Below are 26,897 nucleotides of genomic sequence, written 5' to 3'. Positions count from 1 at the left end.
GCACGGTCTAAGCATAGAGACAGCAAACGTTCTGGTTATAGGTCCAGTTGGAGCCGGAAAGTCCAGTTTTATCAACACTGTTGCCTCAGTTTTCCGTGTCCATATATGTGACCAGGCTGTATGCGGTAGTGCTGAGAAAAGTATAACCTCGAAGGTAAAACTAACATGTTTTAAAAACTCTAACAATTCCTATATTTAAGTTGAAGGGCGGCACATAAATACCAGGATTTTTTTAATCATGTCAATGTATACGCGAGGTGTTCGGCTTATATGTGAATACAAAACAAACATACGTATGTGCTGAATGGCCTGTTTTTAGCTCACCTGGGTCAAAAGGTTCAAAGTGAGCTTTTGTGACCGCCCCATGCCCGTCGTGCGTCCGTCAATAATTTTTGTCTGGTTTCATTTAGGTTTTGATTTCAACCAGACTTGCAGAGAACTCGTATTTCCATAAGATCTAGGTTTCTTTCTTGAACCAGCCATATCCCACGATGGGTTCTAGAGTTACAGCACCTGTAAGGGCAAAAATGGGCTATTTCGATATTGTCTGCACGATAGTGGTTTAATTTATGATTTGATTTTAACAAACTTGCACACAGATCTCGATTCTTTTCTTAAACCAGCCATATTTCTTTATGGGTTCTAGAGTTATGGCCCCTGAAAGAGCCAGGAATTGGCTACTTTGGTCTTGTCTGCACAAACGCAGTTTAATTTACGATTGGATTTTAACCAAGCTTGCACACAACTTATATCACCATATGATCTAGATTCTTTTCTTGAACTAGCCATATCCCATGCATGGGATTCAGAGTTACGGCTCCTGAAAAGACAAAAATTGGCAATTTTGGTCTTGTCTTCACGAAAGTAGTTTCATTTGTGATTTGATTTTAACCAGACTTGCACACAACTTGTATCATCATAAGATCTCGGTTCCTTTTTTTTTTTTTGAACCAACCATATTCCTTTATGGGTTCTAGAATTCAAGTGCGTGCACAAACTTTGTTCATAGCATTTCTTCTTCATGCATGGAGGGATTTTGAGGTGACTTGGCACAAATGTTCACCTTCATGAGACGGAGTGCTGCGTGCAAGAACCAGGTCTCTAGTTCTAAGGTCAAGGTCACACTCAGAGGTCAAAGGTCAAATTCAAGAATGACTTTGTCCGGAGCATTTCTTCATTATGCATGGAGGGATTTTGATGTAACTTGGCTCAAATGTCTACCACCATGAGACGGGGTGTCCTGCGCAAGAACCAGGTCCCTAAGTCTAAGGTCAGTGTTACACTTAGAGGCCAAAGGTCAGGCACAAGAATGACTTTGTCCGGAGCATTTCTTCTTCATGCATGGAGGGATTTTGATGTAACTTGGCACAAATGTTTACCACTAAGAGGCACCCTCTTGTTTTTAGAATTACCTCCCTTTGTTGTTACTATAAAAAGCTTAAAACTGTTTTATTACAGGCCGTAGGGAAAATTCAAGACCATTTTTCTGTGGTACAACATGCATGTTACACATACATTGCCCTAGGTTGTTCAAATATGGCCATGCTCATGTATGTGACATATACATAATGTATGCTAATAGAAAATAAACTTTGAAAATCTTCTTCACAAATAGCTAGAGCTTTGATATTTATATAAACCTAACTCTGTACTTTTACCATTGTGTTATACAAACACATTTGAAGCATTTTATACAGGTGAGCGCTTTAGTGTCAATGACCCTCTTGTTTTTATTGTAGTTATTGTTTAATTTGATAGCTTTCAGTAATATATCTTTCTGCAACACTTGAACCAAGACTACAAAATTCTACTAGTGATTTATTGTTTAAGACATTAGTTATGTTTTCCATTTGCCTGTAAGATTAATTCTAAGTAATTTTTTTTTGGCAATTCATAGACCGCTTTGGAATCCATTTCACAAGAGTTGTCTTTCCTATTTTAAGACATATCTTGACGAATCACCAAATATCATAGCGAAATCCATTAGCAGATTGTCCAAAAAGATTTTAAACCTTTCTATATAGAATTTAAAGTTTGCTATGACAGATCGGCTCTCAATATGGTTTTAACAAGACATCAGCCAAAGAAAAGAACGATTTGCATTTTCTCACGATTGTTGGCACATTTTCTTGCGTAACACAATCGCAAGAGTTAAAGCATAGTCTCATCAGAAAAAGAGTTTATTTCCAAATCAGACTGCACAATTTATTATACATCCTCTAGGAATTTAACCTTCATCTTTGATTTGTGAGGTGTTAAGCGGAGAAACGTTGCATTTATATAACTTCCAGACACGGTTACATTTTCGAAAGAAAACCTCTATGGCATTATTATTCATTTAGGTAGATTGTCTTTGGAGGCCATACAATCGATATACTAAACCCCGTAGGTGTTGCCGCAGAAGGCTTCCTAAACTCCACCAATATCATATATTGAACGTTAACCCAATTTATAACAAATCTAGGTAACTGGAATATAGAAATGTTATACCAACATGCATATTTGTAAGAGTACTAAATAGTTTCATAAAACATTATAAACAAACTAAAAAGACAGTAAACAGGCATTTGCAATTTTGTTATTATTATTTAGTATCGCATGTATCGTGTACGAGGCTCTCAAATGGAAAAACCACTTAGGTTCTGCCTATGCGACACAATGGGTCTTGAGGAAAGTCAAGGAATAGATGCACAAGAATTGACATACATTTTGGATGGACATGTGCCCGATGGTTATCAGGTAGGCTGTTTCTTCCTTGGTCCGGAAATGTATAGAGTGAACACGTACTCTAACCTTTATCTTGCTGGTCACGACTGATTCTGTCTTTGCTTTGCGACCAGTGTATATCATGATCAGCCTGCACATCGGAACTATTCGCAATTCAGTCAGCATCTTTTTTGGTAAGCAGCCCTTTAAACAGTTAATGGCACTGTCCAAAATGAAAGATGGTCAAGTTCATTAAAGAAACTTTGAAAAAAAAGGCCATCGTTTTTAAGGTAATAATTCACGACTATGTATAGTAACTTGCACGTCATTTCTCGTAATTTAAACTCCTTCTGTATTGAAGTTTTACCAATAATGCACCTTATATATCGAGGCAGTATTTATATTTCAAAAATATTAGTATGAAATATTACTTACCGAAACTTTACAAAACTAATTTGACTGCTATACTTTCTAGTTTAATCCGACAACACCAATATCCTCTGATATACATGGTTTCATCACGTCACCAACACTTGGACACAAAATTCACTGTGTATGATTTGTCTTCGATGGTAACACAGCAACTATTCTCTCCGAGAAAATGCTGGAGAAAATCAAGAGCATGCAGGCAAAAGTGAGACAGAAAGGTTTGTAGATGCCGCGCACTTCGGTACACAAATTTTAATCCCGATGAATTCTATCGACTATATTTAACGGCTTGATAAGTATCCTGCAATCCAGTGCTGGACCCTTCCTCTAGTGTTACATGCTAAAGTAAAGACAATTTACAAAACAAAAGTGTTTGGAAAATATAGACAACCATGTCAACGCTTATATTTTCATGCTCAACTCCATTGTGCAAGATTATAAGATCACCAATTTTGAATGCTTTTATAGATACAAGACATGGAACGCTTCATACGTATCATGTTTCCCTAATTAAAGTGTCTCAGTAGGTTGGTTTCAGCTATAAATCAGATTCCAGTCACTACTGCTTTTCTAATGATTGAAACCTAGAGTACCTCGGATAATTGACCGTCGAGCGGCTCCGAAGTGTCTTCTCGACTGGCTATACACTTTTAACAGAATGTAGCGTATTTTTGATGATAGAAAACTGTCAGTATTGTGTTACAGCCTTTTGTATGGGCGGCGGTAACCGCCAAAATTAATAAATATACAGTCCATTCATAAACAAGTCAGTCAGTGCAGTGCATTTCAACGCCGTCTAATCTAAAACTCCACCCCGTCCAATATATTTGCATTCAGCGCATTGCATTTTGAGACCATTTAATACAAAACTTCATTCCATATATCTAAACATGTAACGATGTATTGAAAAACTTGTTGCGATGCACCGTGATATGAAATCACTCAACAAAACATGATACCATGCAGCTCAATGTGAGACCGTTTAACACAACATAAGTACGTGCAGTGTAAAGTGAAATGATTTATTACAACTTGACGCCGTCTAATGCATATTGAAACCGCTTTGTGTAATTAAGGGCGGTGTATAAAAACTTGATACCATGCAGTCCAATGTGAAGACGTTTAACGTATCACGAGTTCGTGCAGTGAAAAATGAAACGATTCATTAAAGCTTGGCACCGTCTAATGCATACTGCAGCCAAATGTGAGCCGTTAACGAAACACGAGTTCGTGCATTGTAAAAGGTAAATGAGACTATCAGTTCATAAGTTTGACCTGTTATAAATATAGATTCTGGATCAGTTTTACATAAAAATATCTTAAAATTTGTCCTTAAACCGACCTTGTGGTAAAATTCTAACATTTAATTTTAAAAATTTCCTGCGATTTATCTCAGTATTAAAAGGGACCTTATGTTTGTGAAACGAAACATCTTTCTTCTTAGAGTTAATCATTAATAATATAAAATCAATGTTAACATGTTTATGTTTCTAGACAGTATGTCTAAATTACATATACTTCACTGTACAATGTTTTGTTAATGTTTGTTTGTTTGTTTTTTTCGGAGGTGGTGGTGGGGAAGATCTTATGCCGCAGGTGTAAACAATATTTCATTTAAGTATTAACTCCACAAGTATCTGCTACGCTCGCTCTGTTCACAAACAGGCCAGGATCCAGGGCCGGGCCGAGGGGTCCGTGCCCCCCACCCCCACCCCAGTTGGCTGTGAAGTGACTTATACTCATCAAAGATTCACCCTACTATTTTGGCAAAGGAATATTTTTTCTCAAACTTTAGACCCAGAAACGCACCAGAGGCCACCATGTCATACCTGTATTTTAAAATTTTCCAAGGGGAGAGCCCCCTGACCACCCAATCAAGAGGGGAGTAACGTACCCCTACAATACCTCAAAGTTTAGACCTAAAAATGCACCAGAGGCCACCATTTCATGCCTGTATTTAAAAAATTTCCAGGGGGAGAGTCCCCTGACCCATTAATATGAGGGGAGTACACACACCAATAAATGCACCTGAGGATACCATTTCTAATCTGTATTTCAAAAAAAATCCTGGGGAAGACCCCCTGAATTCCCTAACATTGGCAAAGGCACCCCCTCCAATACCCTGCTATGCGCCTCGGCGGTGACGTCTTCGTTCAAGATTGGTGCCCCTGCACCCTCCCCCCCCCCACCTAAAAAAAATTCTGGATCCGGCCTTGAATTTTACCATAAGGTCGATTTTAGGACAAATTTTAAGATATTCTCATGTAAAACTGATCCAGAATCTATATTTATAACAGGTTAAACTTATGAACCTTTTACAATCCACGTACTCGTGTTTCGTTAAACGGCGCACATTTGGCTGCATGGCATCAAATTTTGATACGCCGCTCCAAATCACACAACACGGTTTCAGTATGCATTAGACGGCGCCAAGCTTTAATGAATTGTTCATTTTACACTGCACGAATTTATGTTGTGTTAAACGTCTTCACATTGGACTGCATAGCATCAAGTTTTTATACACCGCTCTTAATTACAAAAAGCAGTTTCAATTTGCATTAGACAGCGTCAAGTTGTAATAAATCATTTCACTTTACACTACACGTACTCATGTTGTGTTAAACGATCTCACATTGAGCTGCATGGTATCATGTTTTGTTGGGTGATTTCATATTACGTCGCATCGCAACAAGTTTTTCTATGCATCGTTCCATGTTAAAATGGATGGAATGAAGTTTTGTATTAAATGGTCTCAAAATGCAATGAGTTGAATGCAAATATATTGGACGGGATGGAATTTTAGACTAGACGGCGTTGAAATGCACTGCACTGACTGACTTGTTTATGAATGGATTGTATATTTACTAATTTTGGCGGTAACCGCCGCCCATACTTTTGCTACTTTTTCTAGGCTTGCCACAGGCAATTGTGCTAACTAAAATCGACAATGTCTGTTCCTATGTCGAAGAGGACGTGCGGAATGTTTACCAAAGTGATACCATCAAACAGCTGGTCAACAAAGTGTCTAACATATTTGGAGTCCCTCGCAGCTTTATCTTGCCACTGAAGAATTATGAAAAGGAGTTTGACGTCAGGACTGACGTCAGCGTTCTAGCGATGCATACATTGAAGTGGCTAGTTGTCTACAGAGAACCATCTCTTCAACTTCCTTGATCAGTAGGACAGGAAACAGAAATCTTCAGATAGCTTGGAGTAATACTCAAAATCGAACAAAAGAAGTCGATTAAATACTGCTTTTTCAGAACTTCGAGACTTAGTCAATAAGATATATGTACTCGTTTCTGATAGTTGGCTAAATTTATTTAAAAAATTCAGTTCCATGTTTTTATAATTAAAGAACAATGTAAACAGGAAAAACACGTGCACGAGTTTTATAAAAAAATACATACTTGTATGTGTTCTATTTAAAGGGAGAGCAGCATAATTGCATTTTGATAAGAACGTGACTCCAGCGATTTCAAAATGTATTTAAACAAAATACAGTATATACATTTTTTAAAGATACATCATGACAACAGTCTCTAGATACCAATCTCACTAAATTTTGCAAACTATTTCAAAACAACAAAGATCTCGTATATAAAGCCTTAAATTTATTTCATAAACAAAGCACATAATGATATGGTAAGCAAAGAAATTTCTGGTAAGAAAACAACAAGTTGTATTGTTGATTATCATCTTTTGGACTGTAATGAAATTTTACAGTGCCTAATTTTCTATTTCTTACAACCAAGATATAAACTGTTGATTTATTAATTTATTTTGTTGGGTTTATCGTCGCACCGACACAATTATAGGTCATATGGCGACTTTCCAGCTTTTTGATGGTGAAGGAAGACCTCCGGTGATCCTCTGTGCAGTATTTCATCACGAGCGGGCACCTAGGTAGAACCACCAACCTTCCGTAAGCCAGCTGAATGGCTTCCTCACATAAATAATTCAACGCCCCGAGTGAGGCTCGAACCCACATCGATGAGGGGCAAGTGATTTGAAGTCAGCGACTTTAACCACTCGGCCACGGAGTCCTCCATAAACTTTTAAAGCTGTGAAAAATTATTTTTGTTTTTGCATTTATAGAGCAACAGGAAAACAAAATGGTAAGGATCAAACATTAGACAATATACAAAGTCTTGCCTAACTGTCTCTTTAGATGATATAGCAGTGTACCAAGCTACATGGATATCAACTGATACGGATACTAACAAGTATGTAATGTAAGTGAGTCAAAACACAAACTCCTTAGAGTATAAAAATCAGAAAAAAATCTATACAGCATGAACCATAGACACGGTTTTTTTTCTGTCAAGAAAAACATATCTGCAAAAAGCAACACTTTACTCTATTCGTACTCGTGAAATGCAGATCTAATTTGCAGTAGCATTTTACCAAGCATAAAAAGACCATTATTACGGCAAAACGCAAACGAAAGGTATAATTCTTGACTAACTTGTTCAGCGAATCATCAAAGAACTACCAAGTTTCAAGGTTACAGATATGCGATTCAAAAATGTAAATCTAAACAATAATACTAAGCATGAAAAATAAGTGTTATCAAACGAATTTTAAAACCACTATAGACCAAAGATGTCGACATGAAAATTTTTTCAATAAGTCTTAATTTACCTATTGAACATTCAAATTGTAAAGGATAGTCAAATAAATATTCTTGTAAGTGTTAGCCTATTCTTGGTCACGTGTGTATCTGCATAATGGTTTATAACACCACGGTAAGATTGCAATAGATGTAAGATGGTAATTAGATGATTACCAGTACATAGAAAAGTTAAACAAATATATCGTTAGTATTTTATAAGTACAGTCCGTGTCTGATAACTTCGGAGTGACGTCACGTTTGTTTATGTTTTCTGGACTTATAAAACTAACAAAATAGGTAAAGCAGCTTACATAAACAATAATATTAGGTATATTTTATTGGAACACGTCTGTCAGTCCCGGCAGCTCAGTGGTTAAGCAATGATGTTCGAAATGTCGAATTATGCGGGCCGTATAGGTTCGAATCGAGGTAAGTGTAGTTATTTTTTTCTCTCTCTTTCAGGGTAACCACCCTAATCATTCTTTTTCCTGGAATATATTAATATAATTAGATAGAAAAATTAATAAATTAATTTCTGTTTAAAGGTGACCAGCCATCAACTCTGTGTAAACACATCATATAATGAATGCATAGTCACGAAAACACTCGGAAATTTCGTGCAGGTTAAATTCCTCTCTCAGACTGGTATATTGCCAGTATTAGTGTAATGTCCGAGGCGTCCACGTCTGTTGTTGCAAAGAGAAACACTGTTCAGTATAAAAATGATGCTAAATGCATACTACAAAATATTCTGAAGGTTATTTCAAGCAACATCATTTTTCCATATTTCAGTTCGTTCTTGTATACCGCAGTGCTGTATTACTGCATTTTGAATATTTTCAATTGCCTTTGAAAAAAATGTAATTAAAACACGTATTAAAAAGATTTAAAAAAAAGATTTAGAAAAAAGTATAAATCACGATGGGATTCGAACCAACACGACAATGGAAATAAAAAGAGTCGCACATGTAAGGCTAACGCCCTACGACCGGTACTAATCTTCTACTTCAAAGTAAACGTTCCAGTTTGTAGTATAATATCAAAGTGTGTACTTAGATAATGATAACTATCGATTACCCTTCTGACTTGGACTCGTCCAAATAGTCACTCCGAAGTTATCAGACACGGACTGTACACAAGTGTCAAATTATCATCCTAGATCTATATAAAGAGACATGTATTTTAAACTTACGTTTCACAGCGGTAAATTACTTTCAAAGATATTGGCGAAAAGGCCATAGATATACATCATTTTGTTATCCGCAGTATTTTATGTTAATGTAGAAACGAAATCGCAGGCTTATTTCATTTTTATACAAGAAAATACAGCTCGTTTAAATGGGTCAGCCGTGTTAATGTACTTATAAAATAGACTTGCCCGGTTTATAGGTTGGTCAGGGCTACGGATATGTATTGTATTTTGCCATCGGAATATTTCTATAAAATGCTTCTTCCCCTTCCGTTTGGATCCGTCCATATTTACAAACACGTTTGTTTATTTTATGGACTGTAGTTTCTACACAAATTTAGAAACAAGAAATCCACGATGAATCTATATCGTCAACTTTCATCAAATGGTTTCAGAGGAGATGTTAAAAGTTAGAACGGACGGGCGTAAGTACGACGGATGGATGGCAAGTGAGGATACTACTGGGCACGTTTTGCACTGGTTAATGTTAGCACAAACAACTGATAATAAACTGCTATAAAATAATCTATCATACTGAAACGTAGCGATGTCAGACAAATAAAACAATAGCTGTAAATTACATGCGCTCCCGTGATGGCCTGTCGAAGGCAAATGGGTATGTAATTTTGAGTGCTACGACCTTGACTTCAAAAACATCAGACTACAGACCACAACCACCCAAAGAAGATTTCAGTTAAAGTGTTCCTTAATTATTGAGTGGATAACATTTTCAGTGTACAAGTCACTGCGATCTTGACCTTTGAAGGACCGACCCCCAAAACAACAGGGTATATTTATTTACCACTTACAGTGATCCCAAGTTTGGCGACCGTACGCTAAAGCTCTCTTTAGTTACTGAGAGGAAACCGTTTTCAGTCTCAATGTAATTTTGATCCTGGTCTTTGCCCTAATTAAATAAACTACCAATAAAGTAGTTGTGACTATTGACGGTAAGCCATCCAGTAAGTGTTTTATTACATGACATCAGAAATAAATTTTGATAACTGTTTTTCTTTAAATTTTCACTCAAGTCCAGCAAAAATTAGTGCATGGACCGATCATATATAGCACAATTTATGGTCCGGCGATTTATATATAAAGGAGTCATGTAATAAAATGGTCTATTGCACTGGTTGTATAGATTGATACATAACAGCGAAATACATTTTGAATCCCTACAAACAAAGAATTTACATTTTTCTGGCTTCTTTTTTTAAAATCCCAACAAATGAATCAGTTTGAAAAAGAAGTTAAAGCGTTTGAGATTATCATACTGTTTTGATTACAAAAAAATGATAATGCACAAATAGCCAGACAATGTAGTGTTCACAAAATAAAATATTATATAAATATCACACATGGTCCTGATTATTTTCCGGATACATTCCTTTGTATGAAGCTTTCAATACACGATACAGCGAGATTGTTCATATCGCACGGGTAGATTCCTTTGCCGGTAAGGAATGCCAAGTCAATTATTCCACCAAGTTGTTTGAACTCTGAAGATGTCAACATGCGATCACTAGGCTGGTTTGGTAGAGCATGGATGTTTTTGTGATGAAATATCAACAGAGCTGTACGTCCAGACTCTAAACGAAGAAATAAAATTTAGAATTAGTATGATGAATATTCAGTTATGCATATGGACATAATTCTCGTTACCAGACAAATGTTTGCAATAATAAAAAAATTGCCGGAGGCCCGATGGTTTAGTGACCACATGCTTGACTGTCAATCAAGAGACCTGGGGTTCGAATTCAGGCACTAGTAGTGTCTGAGATACTCGAGTGTCTCCAACCTAACCAGAGGCATATATTTTCCGTCGGTTAAGCGAAGCGAATTAGGCGGGAAATATTTTCCTTGAATAGGTATAGATCTTTTGTTGTATCAGGCCAATCAAAATCTTGTTTTGATGGTTGTTTTGTTGGTAGCCTTAGTAACGCTGGTAAGGCAAGTTATCGTGCCGATTGTTGTGATTTGTATGGTCATTCAGCTTTGGGCACCTATGCTTACAAACAGATTATTTTTCGCTAGTCATGGATGAAATTTCACCACGTAATTCGCCAAGACGTCCTAGTGCAAATAAAACGGACATTAATCAGACATTAAATTTAGTTTTGGAACAATTGAAAAGTCAGAAAGAAGAGCTTTCGTCTTTGAGAGACGACGTTAAAGGGACTTCATTATCTGTGTCATCAGAAGTGAAAAAGATTAAAGACAAAGAGTTGTCGTGGAGAAAGGAGGGCAACAAGATTCAATATAACTTTAACACGGACATTGAAGATTCAGTCGTGCAAGCCAAGTGGGCTATCACAAACAACAAATCTGACTACGCTCTGGAGGTGTTAGAGGAAACCGCTGGTAAATTGCACAAACGTAAAAAACTTATCCGAATTGCCGATACGTCAGAAGGGGGCTGGGAAACGGTTCGACAATACCGGGCGAATCCTGTAGCCAGCGACAGTGACGATGAATCTAAGATTTCCAAGGCGGAAAACCGTGCTCTCCGCAAACGCAAGCGATTTCAATCGAAAAAATCGCCGAACGACGCACCTGGGAAACGCAATTTATTCCGGGCCTACTTCTAATGTTGGGATTATTGGGAGCGTTCCATTTCCTCAATGGGGTATGCAGCCATCAACGTCAGGTACCTTTACGGGAGTCAACGGTTCTCTCGGGACGTCTAATTTTCGTCCCTACACAAGGAAGACGTTTGGAAGTTGCTTCGTCTGCGGAGACTTCACGCACTACAGAAAAGATTGTCCCTACATGTCAGGTTCCTTCAACAAGCAGAGTCAATCAGCCATCGATGTCACCCAGAACAGAAAATGAATCATCAGTTTTGACAGATGAGTATTCTATTTTTAGATGTAATTGTTATGATTTACACGGTGACAGTTTTACCCATGAATATTTTGAGTATGAACAGGGTCAAAAAGCAATAATTGTTAAAGATAGGTTAAAACAGTGTTATGATTTTTGGCATAAGATTGGTGCTAATGATTTTATACTGGATACAATCAAAAGTGGGTATAAAATTCCATTTCATTCTATGCCACCTGCTTGCATTTTAAAAAATAACAGGTCGGCTTTACAAGAACGTAGTTTTGTACAAGAAGCAATAAATGATTTATTATTGAGGGGTTCAATTGAAAAGTGTGAGAAAATCCCTGCTGTTGTTAACCCGTTAACCGTTTCAGTACAGTCTTCTGGGAAGAAGCGTTTGATACTTGATTTAAGACATGTCAATAAGCATTTATGGAAACAGTCGGTAAAATATGAGGACATTAGAATCGTACTCAATTATGTTCGACCCAATTGCTATATGTTCAAGTTTGACATTCATTCTGCGTATCATTTCATATCTATTTTTCCCCTTCATACTGATTATTTGGGGTTTTCATGGACTGATGACATGGGAAACACTATTTTTTACAAATTCTTGGTGCTCCCTTTTGGAATTAGCACAGCTTCGTACATATTCACCAAATTAACAAGACCATTAATTGCTAAATGGAGGGGTGAAGGAAAGATGATAGTTATGTTTTTAGATGACGGGTTTGGTTGTGAGGGAGATTTTTTGAGTTGTTCAGATTTTGCTGTCTCGATAAAAAATGATCTTCTTGAATCCGGGTTTGTTCCAAAAGCAGAAAAATCTTTATGGGTTCCTGTGCAAATCATAGAGTTTCTTGGTAATACTCTTGATAGCACCATAAATAGTATTTATATACCAGATAGAAGAATACAGAAAGCATTAAATACTCTTTCAGAGATAGAATATTCGCTAAAGAAACACAGACGGGTTCATGTGAGAAAATTGGCTAGTTTTGTTGGACAAATTATCTCCATGTCGGTTGTTATAGGTCACATTTCTCAAATAATGACTAGGTATTTGAGTATAGATATAGCCGCCGTACAATCGTGGGCATCTTATATACAATTAAATTGTGGTAGTATGACTCAACTCAAATTTTGGAAAGAAAATTTACAAGTATTGAACATTAGTAAGATTAATGTTGAAGATTTTTTCACTAAAAGAGTATTTAGTGATGCCTCCGGAACGGGATTTGCCGGTTATGAGGTAAAAACTGTAAATGGTGTCGCTCAAGGTCAGTGGACAAATGATGAACAGGTTCGATCCTCTACTTGGAGAGAACTTACAGCAGTTTTCAGAGTTATGCAGTCCATTGTACATGTTTTACGAGGACACAAGGTTAAGTGGTTTTCTGATAACCAGGCTGTTAGCAGCATTGTTAAAAAGGGTTCGATGAACGTTGAGTTGCAAACAATTGCATTCAGTATATTTACATATTGTTTAAAGAATAGTATTGTTTTAGATGTTGAATGGATTCCGAGGGAGGAAAATGAAAGAGCCGATTATCTGTCAAAGATTGTTGACAAAGATGACTGGGGCATATCTTTTCATATTGTACGCTTGATCGAAAGCAAGTGGGGTAATTTAGAGGTAGACTGGTTCGCTTCAGTTCATAATAGTAAATTACCTGTATTTTATTCCCAGTTTTGGAATGAAGGGTGTTCAGGCGTGGATGCATTTTCGGAATTTTGGGGTGGTAAATTTGGGTTGTTCGTGCCACCCATCATTACAGTTGCTAGGGTATTAAGAAAAATGCAGTCAGACAAAATTAGCGGTGTATTGATTGTACCGTCATGGTCTTCGGCAAATTTTTGGCCGTTATTATGCGTGGGTGGCAGATTTATATCCAATGTTGTAGACTGGATCGAGTTGCCTACAAATAAAGAAAATTACACTGCATGCATTAATGGCGCAGGCATTTTCGGAAATGAAAACTTGAAGTTTAAAATGTTAGCACTACGACTAATATTTTAGTGCTTGTATATATCTGTACTGTTAAGATGCTAAATATGCATCTATATATGGCGTGGCTGCCTTTATAATTGCTAGTTTTCTGTTTAGGCTGACAAGCCTTGATAATATGTGTATTGATGTTAAAATATGTTTTCACAGAAATGTGTATTAATTTGGATTATTGCGCAAGTATAGATCTTCTATTTGCATGTTATGATAAACTTTTAATATAGTTTAATATTATTAAGACACAAAAACATAGTGTCTGTTATTCATTGGCATTTATACCTTCACAGCCTTTTGTCGGCTGCATATTCCGTTTATGGAGGCTGACAAGCCATGATAATATGTGAAGAAAAAGAATATTGCAAATTATTTTATTATAATTGTATATTAACGAACGTATTCTTTATTTAAATATGTTTTTTCAGTGTTTCTCGGACGAAATAGAAGATTTACCAGATGTTTTGGTCGATAAGGTGACCTGGATCCCAGAACTACTGAAGGATGCTCGTGCCGACAGTACCACCAAATGTTACAATCGAGGTTTTATTCGGTGGAGGAAATGGGCCTTGAGTAATTCTTTGGGAGAAAAGGACATCTTTCCGGCCAAGCCATTTATTTTTGGTATATATTTGTGTTCTATCGTTCAGTCTTCAAATTCATTCAGTGCTGTATCAAAATCATATTATAGTGTTAAATGGATGCATGATTTATATGGCTTGACATCGCCTACTGATTCATCGTTAGTAAAAAACATATTAGAAGCTGCTAAACGAAAGCTTTCTAAGAAAATTGTGAAGAAAGAACCAGTGACTCCTGTTATGTTGCTTAGAATGTTCAATAGTCTTTATCAGGAAAACAATATCAAGAATCAGAGAATTATTTGCGCATGTTTGTTAGCATACGCAGGATTTTTGAGAAGTGAAGAATTACTTAAGATTAGACGTTCCGATATAGTATTCCATTCCACATATATCAATATATTTATTGAATCAAGCAAAACTGACGTTTATAGAGATGGAAATTGGGTAACAATTTCTTGCACAGGTACTATGTTGTGTCCTGTAGTAAATTTACAGCGATATTTAACATGGGCGAATATTGACTCTGATTCTGACATTTATATATTTTGTGGAATGTCAAAATGCAAAAATGGATATAAGTTAAGGGATATGAATAAACCCATTTCGTATACAACTTTGACAGAACTGTTTATTGAAGCGTTTAAATATCATGTTTCGGATATTTCTAAATTCGGACTTCACAGCCTGCGCTCCGGGGGCGCAACTGCAGCCGCGAATAACGGCATTAAGGACAGACTTTTTAAGAGACATGGAAGGTGGCGTAGTGAAAACGCCAAAGATGGTTATATTAAAGACTGTTTATCTGAAAGACTTTCTGTTTCTCAGAATTTGGGTTTATAAACTTTGAATTAGTTTTCAAGCACATGGTATTATTTTGTAACTTATAGTTTCCCGTTCTTTGATTCATCGTGCCCAAGTGCTCATTACATATTATACAATATATGAAGCATATTGTGTTTTTGTTCTTTTGGTACAAAGATCTGTGTAGGTTTAAGGAAATATATTTTCCGTCGGTTAAGCGAAGCGAATTAAGCGGGAAATATTTTCCTTGAATAGGTATAGATCTTTTGTTGTATCAGGCCAATCAAAATCTTGTTTTGATGGTTGTTTTGTTGGTAGCCTTAGTAACGCTGGTAAGGCAAGTTATCGTGCCGATTGTTGTGATTTGTATGGTCATTCAGGTTTGGGCACCTATGCTTACAAACAGATTATTTTTTAAATCTAAATCACGGGAAATTATTTGTTACTTTATTTAAAAATATTTATATATATATATATATATACATGAGAAGTGAATGTTATTCATGTTCAATCATTGAATTGATACTTATGAATTGAATGGTATTTGAAGTTGTTATATGATTCATGTCAGTATTTTCTTATATGTAAATGTAATGGATATTATTGGAAGAAGAAACAGTGTAAGCTAATCGTGCCCAAGTGCTCATTACATATTATACAATATATGAAGCATATTGTGTTTTTGTTCTTTTGGTACAAAGATCTGTGTAGGTTTAAGGAATTCGCGTTTATAGGGCCTTTCACACCGGCCTCGTTAAAGAACTAGACTGTCTAATCGCAAAGAGCTAGGTAAAGTTAGCTGGACATGTCTGTATCTAAAAGATTTTTCTTTCTCTGTTATGAGGGCCTTTCTCTCGCCATGTCCCTATGGTCAGATCGCTCTGCGTCTGTACTGTTATAGGATGAAATGGCGCCCTGAGAGGCTGCCTTATAATGCGTCTTTGGACGTGTTGTCACGAAAAGGATGCAATATAAAGCAGGTATAATACAAGTAATACTGCAATTTTTCTTGCAAACAGTTCTTGCGTTTTCCGGTAAATTATACCTGAGTGTGTCAAAACCCATTTGCCACCCCCATGCCAGATGACTCTCGTGCTGTTAATGACAAGATTCGTGCGTGCATTTATTACATATTCGATGAAAATCAAATACCTCGATAGATGCTCTTTGTTCCTAAAAGTATATTTCTTGATTAAAAATAAATTAGTTCACGGGAGAAACAAAACGTACGCCACGAATGTTAAAACAAGTTGTGCGTCAATGAAACGTCATAACACCATTTCAGTTTACGGACATTAATTTCCCGTGCTTCACTTAAATATGCTATTGTAAGAAAAAGTGCTTCAACGGAAGTATTTTTGTTTTGCTTTATTTACTCTATATTTTATAAAATATGGTATGCAAGACAAATCTGCTACCACTGGTTGCACATGCACATGGCAATATCCGGCTCCCGGGTAACTGTTTACCGCGAAAACAGTTACTCTTAAACAGATTATTCCCATCTGCATCTACATCTAATAACAGATTAATATTCTCTTGTAGCTACTTCAATTATTAAATCAATGTTTAGTTAATACCTAGGACGGTTCAAAAGTTGAAAAGTCTTTTTAAAGGGTTAAAATATTAAGAAAATGTAGATCTAAGAAGTAATACAAACCGGCCAGTCGCTATTAAAATAGTGCTGTCCGTTATTTAGAGGCAAATAATGGTCCATCTTTTTGACTGCATAATTATCTTTATACATTTCTGTAGCTAATATTTGTATGGTGTCTAGGATAAGACTTTTTTTTTTACCACAAGCGTAAGGAAAACTATGCTGACGTAGCGAGGTCAATGTGATATGAATATTTTCCGGTCAGACACTTTCTTGAAATAACTTTCGACCAAAATAACGTGAACTTTGTTCTAAATAATTTAACAGGGTTTGCTGACGTTCTTTTATACTTACTGTGGACTCCTTCGATTGCAGTTGATGCGTCAGTTCCGAGTCTTGAAGAGTTAATGCACAAAACCAGAATTGGCTTATCAGGCTGTATCCTTGAAATGTTTTCACATTTTACGATTTCTAGCTGTATATTCTTTGTTTGCATCTGTGTGTCCATCATCAAAGACAGCTCCTTCACTACCAACGTCATTAATTCATCTTTTCGTTGGTAGAACAACTGAACCGGTACTGAAATGGGAAAATAGATATTTTTGTTGGGTCTATCGAAGGTCCGACGTGCAGCTCGGGTGAAACTTGGACAGTACTATCTCTCTTCCACAAATCAACTGGATTTCTTCCCGAATTGTGTTCCCTTTCCTTTCAAGCGCCGAGTGCGACTCAAACCAACAGCAATGACGGGCAAGTGAATAAGCGACCTTAATCGCTCGAATATGGGAGGCTCCGTGATGAGAACAGTTTATGTTATCTCTATAATAGCAATATTTGAAAATTTCCCTCACGTGCAGTAGTACTCGATATTAAGTATTGTGTTTTTGTCACAGAACGTTCAACGGCGGTTCCCCGCTGTGTGTTCCATAATGTTTTTTTTTTCGAGGTGGGAGGGGGAGGGTGTTGCTGGGTTTAACGTCACACCGAAACATTCATAGGTCATATGGCGGCTTTCCTCCAAAGAGAGAGAGAGGGAGAGAGAGGGGGAAAGGGAAAGGGAGGGATGGAGAGAGAGAGAGAGAGAGAGAGAGAGAGAGAGAGAGAGAGAGAGAGAGAGAGTTCACATCGATGCAGAACAATGAAGTCTAAAACAATGCTGTCTGGAATGCTAAAATAGTCTCTAATTATACAAAACAAATTTCTTACCAATCATTTTTCTCTCTTTAATTTTTCGTTTTTCGTCCTCTAGGTCAAGTATTCTTCGCTTTTGTTGATCTACTGTCTCCTGTAGTCTCCTGATTGTATTCTCAAGCGAATAACATGCATTGGCTTCACTTCTATACCTATGAACATCATCATTCAACTTCTTATTTTCCATTTCAAGCTTCGCGCATTTCCTCTCAAATTCTTCTTTCTGTTTTTGAACTCGGCCAATTTCTGCCGTCGTACGACGTAAGTTTTCATTTTCGGAATTTAGGCGTCTATTTTCATCTTGAAACGATTTTATAACTTCCTCGGTTTCTTTTAATTTCATTTGTAATTCATTTTTTTGAGACGTTATAGCTTTGTTTTCCGATCGTAATGCCCTAACAGTACCAATATCACTCTCTTCAAATTCGGCATCGCTTGAACTGACTTCCTTTGAATTCATACGTCTTTCTGATTCATACATTACTGTACTGAATCTGTCCTTTGATGTTCTTGTTCTCGCGCTAACTAAGGTCCGCCTGTCTGTATCAACATGTGATCCAGACTCAGGACTATAATGCGCTGATATTTCTCGAATGCAGTTTTCAAGTATACCAAAACTCTCATTTAGTGCTCCAACTTGATGTATCAAAGTGTTCTAAAAAAGAAAGTCAGATTAAATGTGAAAGTAAAGTCAAATATAATACTGAAATCTTTTAAAGCTAAAAGTTTTACTATGTTACACGATAACGGCCATTATACATGTTCGAATGAAACAACACGATGATGTAGAAAGAAGAAAACTAATTTTGTTTTAAAATACTGTGTTGTACAGACAAATTACGTGCATGCAACTTTTAAAGAAACATTTCACAGTTGCAAATTAACGAATTTCCTATCATATTTCTGAACAAAACATGTTTTATGCTACGAGAAATATTCCATTACATTTAAAACTCGGCGAACGGACTTTGAACGGACCGAGTCGACAGATAAACTTCGAGATACAAATTTATAATTAAAATGATATTTGGTGCAAACATTTTTTCCGCTCGTAAAATGTGTTGCTATAGCCTCATTTACATGACAGTGTAAACTTAAAAATGCATTTCATCATTTTTATAATACTAAGGCGTAAAAAAATGTTCTTTGCTAAAAATAGATCTCGGTAGGTAGGTATTTTTTTTTTTTTTGTATTAAGTGGGACTTTTAGGAAATTATTTTTGTGTCAAAATGTATATAAAATGGTGGTTATTCCTTTTGAGCACTAGTTTGTTGATTTGTAACATCATTGGCCATGTTTAAAGCATAAAAAGAGCAGTTTTGCAACCTTTTGTTTCGTTCGGTATACCGGAAACAAACACTCTTTTTTGTTACGCCTAAGAAGTATGGAAAGCATGTTTTTCAAAATTTCAACCATTTTATATTTGCAACATATGATCACCCCTGTATGTACGCAAACATTTTTTTTCATAAATCAAGATGTAAATGTATAGGAATTCGATACAACCAAATTTGATGTATTGAACAAATATAAATTAGGAAGAAATTTTGGCGGGACATGAAATTACTGAACTTTTTTCAAGATTTCTTTAAGAATATCGATTTTCAACTGCAAGTAATTAAAACCAAATTGTAGACTGCAGGTATTTAACCATACATGTACATCTTTCATTTGGTCCATTCGGGAAGAAAACAATTTTCTCAACTTTATTCACTGTCATCCTAGACCCTATCCTATTCCACGTGCTCCAAAGAATTATGCTATAATGAAAAGGCCAAACGCGGAAATATGATACATTTTACAAAAGGTGAGCATTCAAGATCTCCTAAATCATTCGAAACACAGGGTAAATGATGATGATGTAAGCAAAAGTTTTGACAGCATTTAAGCACTGCATTTACAATTGTATGATTTTTTACCTGAATGTTGGCTAGAAGATTTTGAGTCATATCCAAGGGTCCATTTTGGGCTGACTGTTCATTCTCAGTACAATGCCTTTCTCTAAAATCTAAAATCAAATCAGCTTAGAATTTGGCTGTTGCATTTGAATGTTCGTATTTTATGCTTTTGTATTTATGCGTACTATTTGAAGTGTTTATTGTCTATGACCTTTCAGAAGTCATCATTTAAAACCTAGTCTTTCATTCAAGTATACTGCTTTTGCCAATAGAAAGTTAGGAACGACTGTCTTTCTTAACAATAACAATTCAATGAACTAGATGGATGGGTCTTTTTTCTAAAAAAAACACACCCCTACAGTATCATCCAAATATAAAACCCGTAAAAAACAAAGGGCAATAACTCAGTGAAAAAAACACGTAATGTATTTGCAATAAGCTTCATTTAAGTAGTATTTGACAAACAGTATTTGACAAGTAGTATTTCACTAAATTTATTTTAATGTCCATGTACATATTCTACGCAGAGGTATATAGAAATGGTCCTTAAGTCCATTTCAATCGTGAAGTTCGGCAAATGGGTACTTTGAATACTGAAAAACAGTTGTTCAATATTAGTATCTGCTCCATACTCATTCGTCTGCACTGCATGTTTTAGGTGAGAAATGCATCATAGAAATAGACTTATATACTTCCCGTTCACGACTATGTATATATATATCATACTATTTATACCAAATAGTAGGGTATCAGATACAATGGCATTTTATTTCCGGCCTGGTGCCAGAGTCCGTTCCCACTAACCAGATTACACATAAAACCTAACCTAAAGTCAGATAAGGGGCGTAACTGAATATACGTATGTAACTGCTCATCACATGTCAAATCACAACAGTGTACAACTGTGTGAAGTTTCAATCCATTTCCATGCGTGTTAACAGATACCAACCTGCATACAAAGCCCTCAAAACCAAAAACAAAAAACAAAAACATGGACCACTGGGTTCATGACCACGTCTTCTCATACGACACCAGTACTGGCCTTTACAGGAAGCGGACTCGACAGAGGTTCAATTTAGCTTGAAGCCTTCATCACAATCGAGCAAAGTATACAAAACTGAGGACAACAGGCAAACTCAAAATAGAGTTATGGAACCTATGTAATGCATGTCATATCATCACGGCTGTGAAGTGTTAGAAGTTTCAATACCGTTACCGCAATTATGCTTTAAAGGCTAATATCCTAAGTGCTCTACATATTCTTCGAATACTAGTAGTGAGACTAATGATATTTAAAAGATTATACTTACACATATTCGTACCAGATGTCATCTGTGAAAGTAGCTCTACCGAATCATTTTGTGCATTTACGGCCGAGTCGATGCTACATACATTGCTACGATGATTTTCAATGCAGTTCTGAAAGAAAGGTTATAGTAAAGTTTCGCTTCGGCCAATGATATGGGACATGAGTGGCGCTACACGTGTCGTTTACTCTCATGAACAGACTAAATAAAACAAAGTCTGCTGCTACGTTTTGCTTGCTTACGTTCTATGCTTCCAAAGAATCGTTGTATATAGACCATGTGTATACAAACAAAATGTGTGTTTCTTGAATCGTTAAAAATATATTACAGTATTTCAAAATGGAAACTCACAGTGACGTGTAAAATCATATAAGGACATTTAAACCATAAAAGACAACCTAAGAAAACCTCAACAAACAAAATAAAAATGCAACAGCAGGATCCATATTCACTGCACTTATCAAACCAGGTTTCGAACTAAAGTTTCTCGGGATAAAGAGTCGCGAATAATTATAGCCATAAAGTATGTCATTTCGAAAAGAATTACATGTATAATGATAGACATTGATCAAGGCTGGTGGCGATATTCATGCAGCCGCTCATCTGTCATTATATTTTTACACTATTTAGTGGGAAAGTCTTTTCTAAGCGCGCACACTATATAACTGAAACTGGCTGCTCCGAACTTAGATCCAAAAATGCACAAAAGGCCAACATTTCATACCTATATTTTTTAACATTTCCAGGGAAGATCCCCCCAAAAAACTCCCTATGGAGTGGATGCCCCCTCCCATTTTTACCCCAAATGCTTGAACAGCAAAGTCTACCGAAACTGTAAGTTCATCGTTCCGATCAACGATATATTTGGGTACTCAGATCCAAAAATACACCGGAGTAGTGCTGTCATTGATAGAAGCGATATCGATGTATCAACGATACATTTTGGTCGATCGATTATCGATTCCCATTTTTTAAAAATTGATATTTTACAAATAGAAAAAAAAACATCCAGATAAACACTCAGACCCTTTGAAACAACTTTCTGCCTGCAAATATTTGCCCTAAGTAACTGAAGTTGTCAAAAAAGTAATGTCTAAACTTGTGCTGTAGCAGTCTTTTTCCCACTAGTCGGCACTACCTTTATGGGGAATAATAAAAATACATAAATACAAATACAATATAATCAAACAGTAAATAAATATGAAAAGCAGGCAATATAAGTAGAAATAAATTAACAAGAAGGTATATAGCATGCACATGACCAAATAGTTGTTAATCTAACTTAATAATCAATATATCGATGTATCGTCGAAATTTGCCTTCCGATATATTGGTATCGTCGATATGCCTAAACCCAATCAATGACAGCCCTACACCGGAGGCCACCACTTCGTATTTATACATGTTTCTAACCCTTTCAGTGGGAGATTACATTCCCTAATCCAACTTACAAGAGGGCTGACCCCCTCCCGTACCTACCCACCCTAAACTTGTGTCCCCCGTAAAACCTATGTCATATTATCACACGCCGTGTTGTGGATTTTTACATTTCACCGTTGGGATGTACTGGGATGTACTGTATTGTTAAATACACCCAATATTCACTCATTTGCAGCAATTCTCTGATCTTTCAGCAAAGTACCCAAATGACGACCCTTTAAAACAAGATCTGGGTTACAATAATAAACGTTCATATATCTCCTAATTTCGAACTGACATTGCAGATATTTAACAACCTTTTCCCGCCTAGGCGGGGCCTCCGTGGCCGAGTGGTTAAGGTCCCTTGCTCCTCGTAGCCTCACACGGGGCGCTGAGTTATTCATGTGAGGAAGCCATCCAGCTCGCATATGGAAGGTCGGTGGTTCTACCCAGGTGCCCGCTCGTGATGAAATAATGCACGGAGGGCACCTGGGGTCTTCCTCGACCATCAAAGCTGGAATGTCGCCATATGACCTATAATTGTGTCGGCGCGACGTTAAACCCAACAAAACAAACAAATTTTCCGCATAGTTCACCTGTTGCAAAAAAAAAGTAAAGTGTCTGTTTATTATAGTGTCACCCCTACTGGAAGGATTATCCATGCTGGCTTACTACATACAATGATACATTGAACAACATTACTTCCCGATTCCAATTTTCAACACAAGTTACCTGGCAGGAAAGCATCGGTTACCATTTTTTAACTAGCTGGCTGCTCACCAACATGTCTCTCTTTAGTAACACGAAACGTCTCTGTCAGGGTTCGAACCTCCAAATGGCGGGACAGATGCCTTGTCCATTAGGCCACTGCATCTGTTACAACTTCCAAGTTTGTAATGAAAAACGTTGCCGAATGTAGTCCTTGTCGGATTCGCTATTTCTACAGGTGCACCGTAAATTTGACAACGAAGGAAGTTGGAAAAAAAGAAGCTGGGGAGCGAAGCGAGTGGAAAAAATCTGATATTAAGAGTTATGTTGATAAAAAAAGCTATTATCACGGGTGGTAAACGCGCAATCCAATGCCCACTGGGAATACGCTAAAAATGGGCTGCGCGACTTCCGGTGCTGGTGTTGCGCATCAATATATAGAGATAGACCCTAAAATTTTCAATGATAGTAATACATTAAATAAAGTCTAGAAATTGATTTCCAAGTCCTTGAAATAACCAAAAATTATTTCACAAATGTGAAGTTTATGATAGTTTTGTTAATATCAATAACAGAAGTTTTAATTTTTAATGTAAAGGTGTGATCCACAAAGAATGACAACTCTTGCCGTGGGCTAGTACTTATAAGCAGAGATATCTATTAGTTTACTTCCCTTGCAATTACACAATTGAGTGGGAAATGAAAACTGTTTTAGACACAATATCATACTTTTTTTGCACAACAAAAACATTTAGGATTTATTCATTTGTGTTTGATTTACTCCTCAAAACATGGTTCCTATGATTCTGTCAACTTACATATGGTAAAAAATTAATTTTTAACAAGCCAATAATAAAATGAAATACCAGTAAGTAATTAATAGTGCAGATAATACAGTTTTGCTTGAATCAAAATGTCACAATAGAAGCACTTTTGTAATACAGATCACCTGGTAGGATTAGTGAAGGTGCAATTATATTGATCTCTATTTCCTATGCCTACAATATATACAAAATCGAGGTAGGTGGGTTTTTGTTTTTGTAAATAATTACACATTTACGAGTGCTTTCGAAAAAAAGCAAAATGCTATTCGACACAAAAATGAATAAGGATCATATGTGTGAAATACCAACTTATTAATTTAAGAATCAGCTCTGTTATCACGAAAACTCTGATGGCTCGAGCTGTCAAAAAAGCATGGAATCATGAAAAATGCAAATTTTCTAACTCTTGTGCCTTCTTTCTGGAAATGTGACGCTTCGAATAATCAAACACGTGTAAAACAGTCATGAATATTACATACACTTGAATGAAATGTTGCTTTTGGGGGAAAGATTGGCAAAAAATAATCGGGAATGGGGTTGCGCCCCGGGAATGGAGTTGCGCGTATACATTATACACATTATGATGTATATGAGCAACTCCATTCTCGGTGCGCAACCCCATTCCCGATGATTATTTTGTCGATTATGTTCCCGTAAGCAGGATTTGAAACAAATAATTTTGATATTCGTTACTTTATAACAGTTGAGTTATCATAAAAAGCATCAGATGTCCTCAGATTGGGCATATGAGGTCAGAAACTGCCATTTTTGTTGATTTCATACTTTTTCACGTTTCGTGTCGCCAGAGGTTTTGAGATAATAGAGCCGAATCATAAATTACAAACCAGATATTTTACACATTATGATGTATTATCATATCTGTGTCGAATAGCATTTTGCTTTTTTCGAGAAAATTTATTCTTGTCTCATACTAAGCAAAATCATAACTTCACATACCTCAATTTCGTCTTTTTTTACGCGCAACACCAGCACCGGACGTTGCGCAACCCATTTTAAGCGTATTCCCGGCGGGAATTGGATTGCGCGTTTACCACCCGTGTATTATAGAACTTGTAAACTTTGCCGAAACGTAGGGTGCGTTCGCACTTGTCACTCTCCTGGCTATGCCCTTGTTAAAATTACCTACCGTATAAAATGCAGTACATGTATGAAGTATCAACTTTTTATTTTAGGCAAACTTCCCGTTTAGTCGAACTAATCCGACGTATACAGTTTGTTTTATAATGTGACGGTCAAACGGTGGCTGCCAAAGTCAGAAATTAAAAAGCAGCCACTCAGCGACAATAAGCTTCAAAAGCCTTGTCTAACTTCCCGTTTAAACTTATTACATGTTAATTAGTTATATACAAACGTATAATATAAAAAAATAACTTGTGAAGTAAATATACCTTAACTCTGTCTACTGCAAGTTTAAGCTCCGCAGAATTTTCCTCCTTTGACGCTTGAGTCCCCATACCTGCATTATAAAGAATCATTCAGCTGTGAATGCACCTAAGCTGCCCAAAGTTCGATATAATACTGGGACGAATCGTTTAAATTTTAGAAAAAAAATGCACTTTCGGTTTATGTTACTTATTTAAGTGACATTTCAACACACATTATTACAATGCTTTTACGATTAAATAATACTTTTAGAATTTCTACAGCGTAACCTTAACCTACCTGTTTTATTCTAAAATGTTTTCCTTTTCGTCTACTTTCGTTTTCAATTCCATTAATTAATTCCGAAAAGAGACGGAATTAGTCGGAAACAACCGGAGATTTATCACAAGCATGAGCGGCACTGGATGAGGTGCTTCGAAGGGGTCGGGTTTTCACTATCTGTTATATATATATATAAAATTTTATCAATATGTAAAATATGCTATTTACAAGTTTAGATTTACCTATGATAAACATGGGCTATGTGTATATATATGTATACAAATGTTATTACAAAGCGTAGACCGTAGACTCGTTTCAGTTACTATATAGTATAGCATCATTCAGGGTCAATATTTCAAGTTTGTAACATGAATGGGAAATAAAATATTGGAAGGCAAAATTCAAGTGTCTTTATATCCGTGGGTTATCAAGTATTACCCGCGGCTTCATAACTGGTGTCACGTTTCATGTAACGCTTAAAATAGGCTAGACTGGCTCCCGTCCCTATGATTCTCGCATTAAATTTCCTTCATTAACAGTGGAAGTAGCCCTGTATTGACATTCTTATTGCCCCTCAGATAAAATGTGCTACATTGGAGGCTTAAAATTTACTTAGTATGTAAAAAATAACCATGCAGCCAGGGAGCCAGGCTACAAATATGTTTCCGAAATATAAACTTACTTACTCAGGTAAAGTTCAATTAACAGTATGTGTTTGCATGTATTATCTTGAAGTGCAAACATTTAATATCAATTCGATAACAGGTATGCAAATATATGTTTAGAAACGAGTGTGCTGTGTTACAATTTTCCTCAATAAAAGATATATTAGTCGCGCGAAAAACCGTCATGTCTAGACCTTTAGGTAGATTTTCAATCCCAGTCGGTTAGTGTGAACACACTCCTTCCGGTCAGAAGGACATGAGTGGGTTTTATTTCTTTGCGAGGTGATTGTTCAGTAAGTCAAAAGCTTATTCTTCCTCCTACTCTGATTCATGTGAGGAAGTAGCAAGGTATTGATCGATTGAGAGCTTGGAATCCAGGGGATCCTAGTCAGGCTATGCAGTTAAAATACTACTTAACCAAACAAAACATAAAATACGTTGGTGATATATTTATTCCCTGAGGGAGT

The 26,897-nt window shown here is 36.5% G+C and overlaps 2 protein-coding genes and 1 long non-coding RNA gene across 4 annotated transcripts; 2 read left to right on the top strand and 1 right to left on the bottom strand.

The window, feature by feature from the left end:
* On the top strand, positions 1-6,417 carry LOC128552405 (uncharacterized). The gene is made up of 4 exons (XR_008369068.1): positions 1-154; positions 2,593-2,739; positions 3,182-3,353; positions 6,047-6,417. It is a non-coding gene; the product is annotated as an uncharacterized LOC128552405 (long non-coding RNA).
* Positions 6,418-6,729: 312 nt separating this feature from the next.
* Positions 6,730-25,836, bottom strand: LOC123545580 (myosin-11-like). 2 transcript variants are annotated; one of them, XM_053533424.1, is made up of 7 exons: positions 25,784-25,836; positions 25,510-25,577; positions 21,153-21,261; positions 19,864-19,952; positions 17,959-18,598; positions 17,107-17,331; positions 6,730-10,528 (listed from the first exon to the last, which is right to left on the bottom strand). In XM_053533424.1, exons 2-7 carry the CDS (start codon positions 25,573-25,575, stop codon positions 10,308-10,310), a joined length of 1,350 nt encoding a protein of 449 aa, XP_053389399.1. In that variant the 5' UTR covers positions 25,576-25,577; positions 25,784-25,836; the 3' UTR covers positions 6,730-10,307. The 2 variants fall into 2 exon arrangements, with proteins under 2 accessions (XP_053389399.1, XP_053389400.1); XM_053533425.1 differs by having other exon boundaries at positions 25,510-25,580; positions 25,789-25,835.
* Positions 11,685-15,831, top strand: LOC128552406 (uncharacterized). The gene is made up of 2 exons (XM_053533426.1): positions 11,685-11,965; positions 14,199-15,831. Exons 1-2 carry the CDS (start codon positions 11,912-11,914, stop codon positions 15,192-15,194), a joined length of 1,050 nt encoding a protein of 349 aa, XP_053389401.1. The 5' UTR covers positions 11,685-11,911; the 3' UTR covers positions 15,195-15,831.
* Positions 25,837-26,897: the final 1,061 nt, after the last annotated feature.

The sequence above is a fragment of the Mercenaria mercenaria genome, unplaced genomic scaffold (assembly GCF_021730395.1).
Source record: "Mercenaria mercenaria strain notata unplaced genomic scaffold, MADL_Memer_1 contig_2777, whole genome shotgun sequence".
In the NCBI taxonomy this organism is placed as follows: Eukaryota; Metazoa; Mollusca; class Bivalvia; order Venerida; family Veneridae; genus Mercenaria; species Mercenaria mercenaria.
The sequence above is the reverse complement of the archived record's forward strand: the minus strand, read 5'-3'. Positions and strand labels throughout refer to the sequence as shown.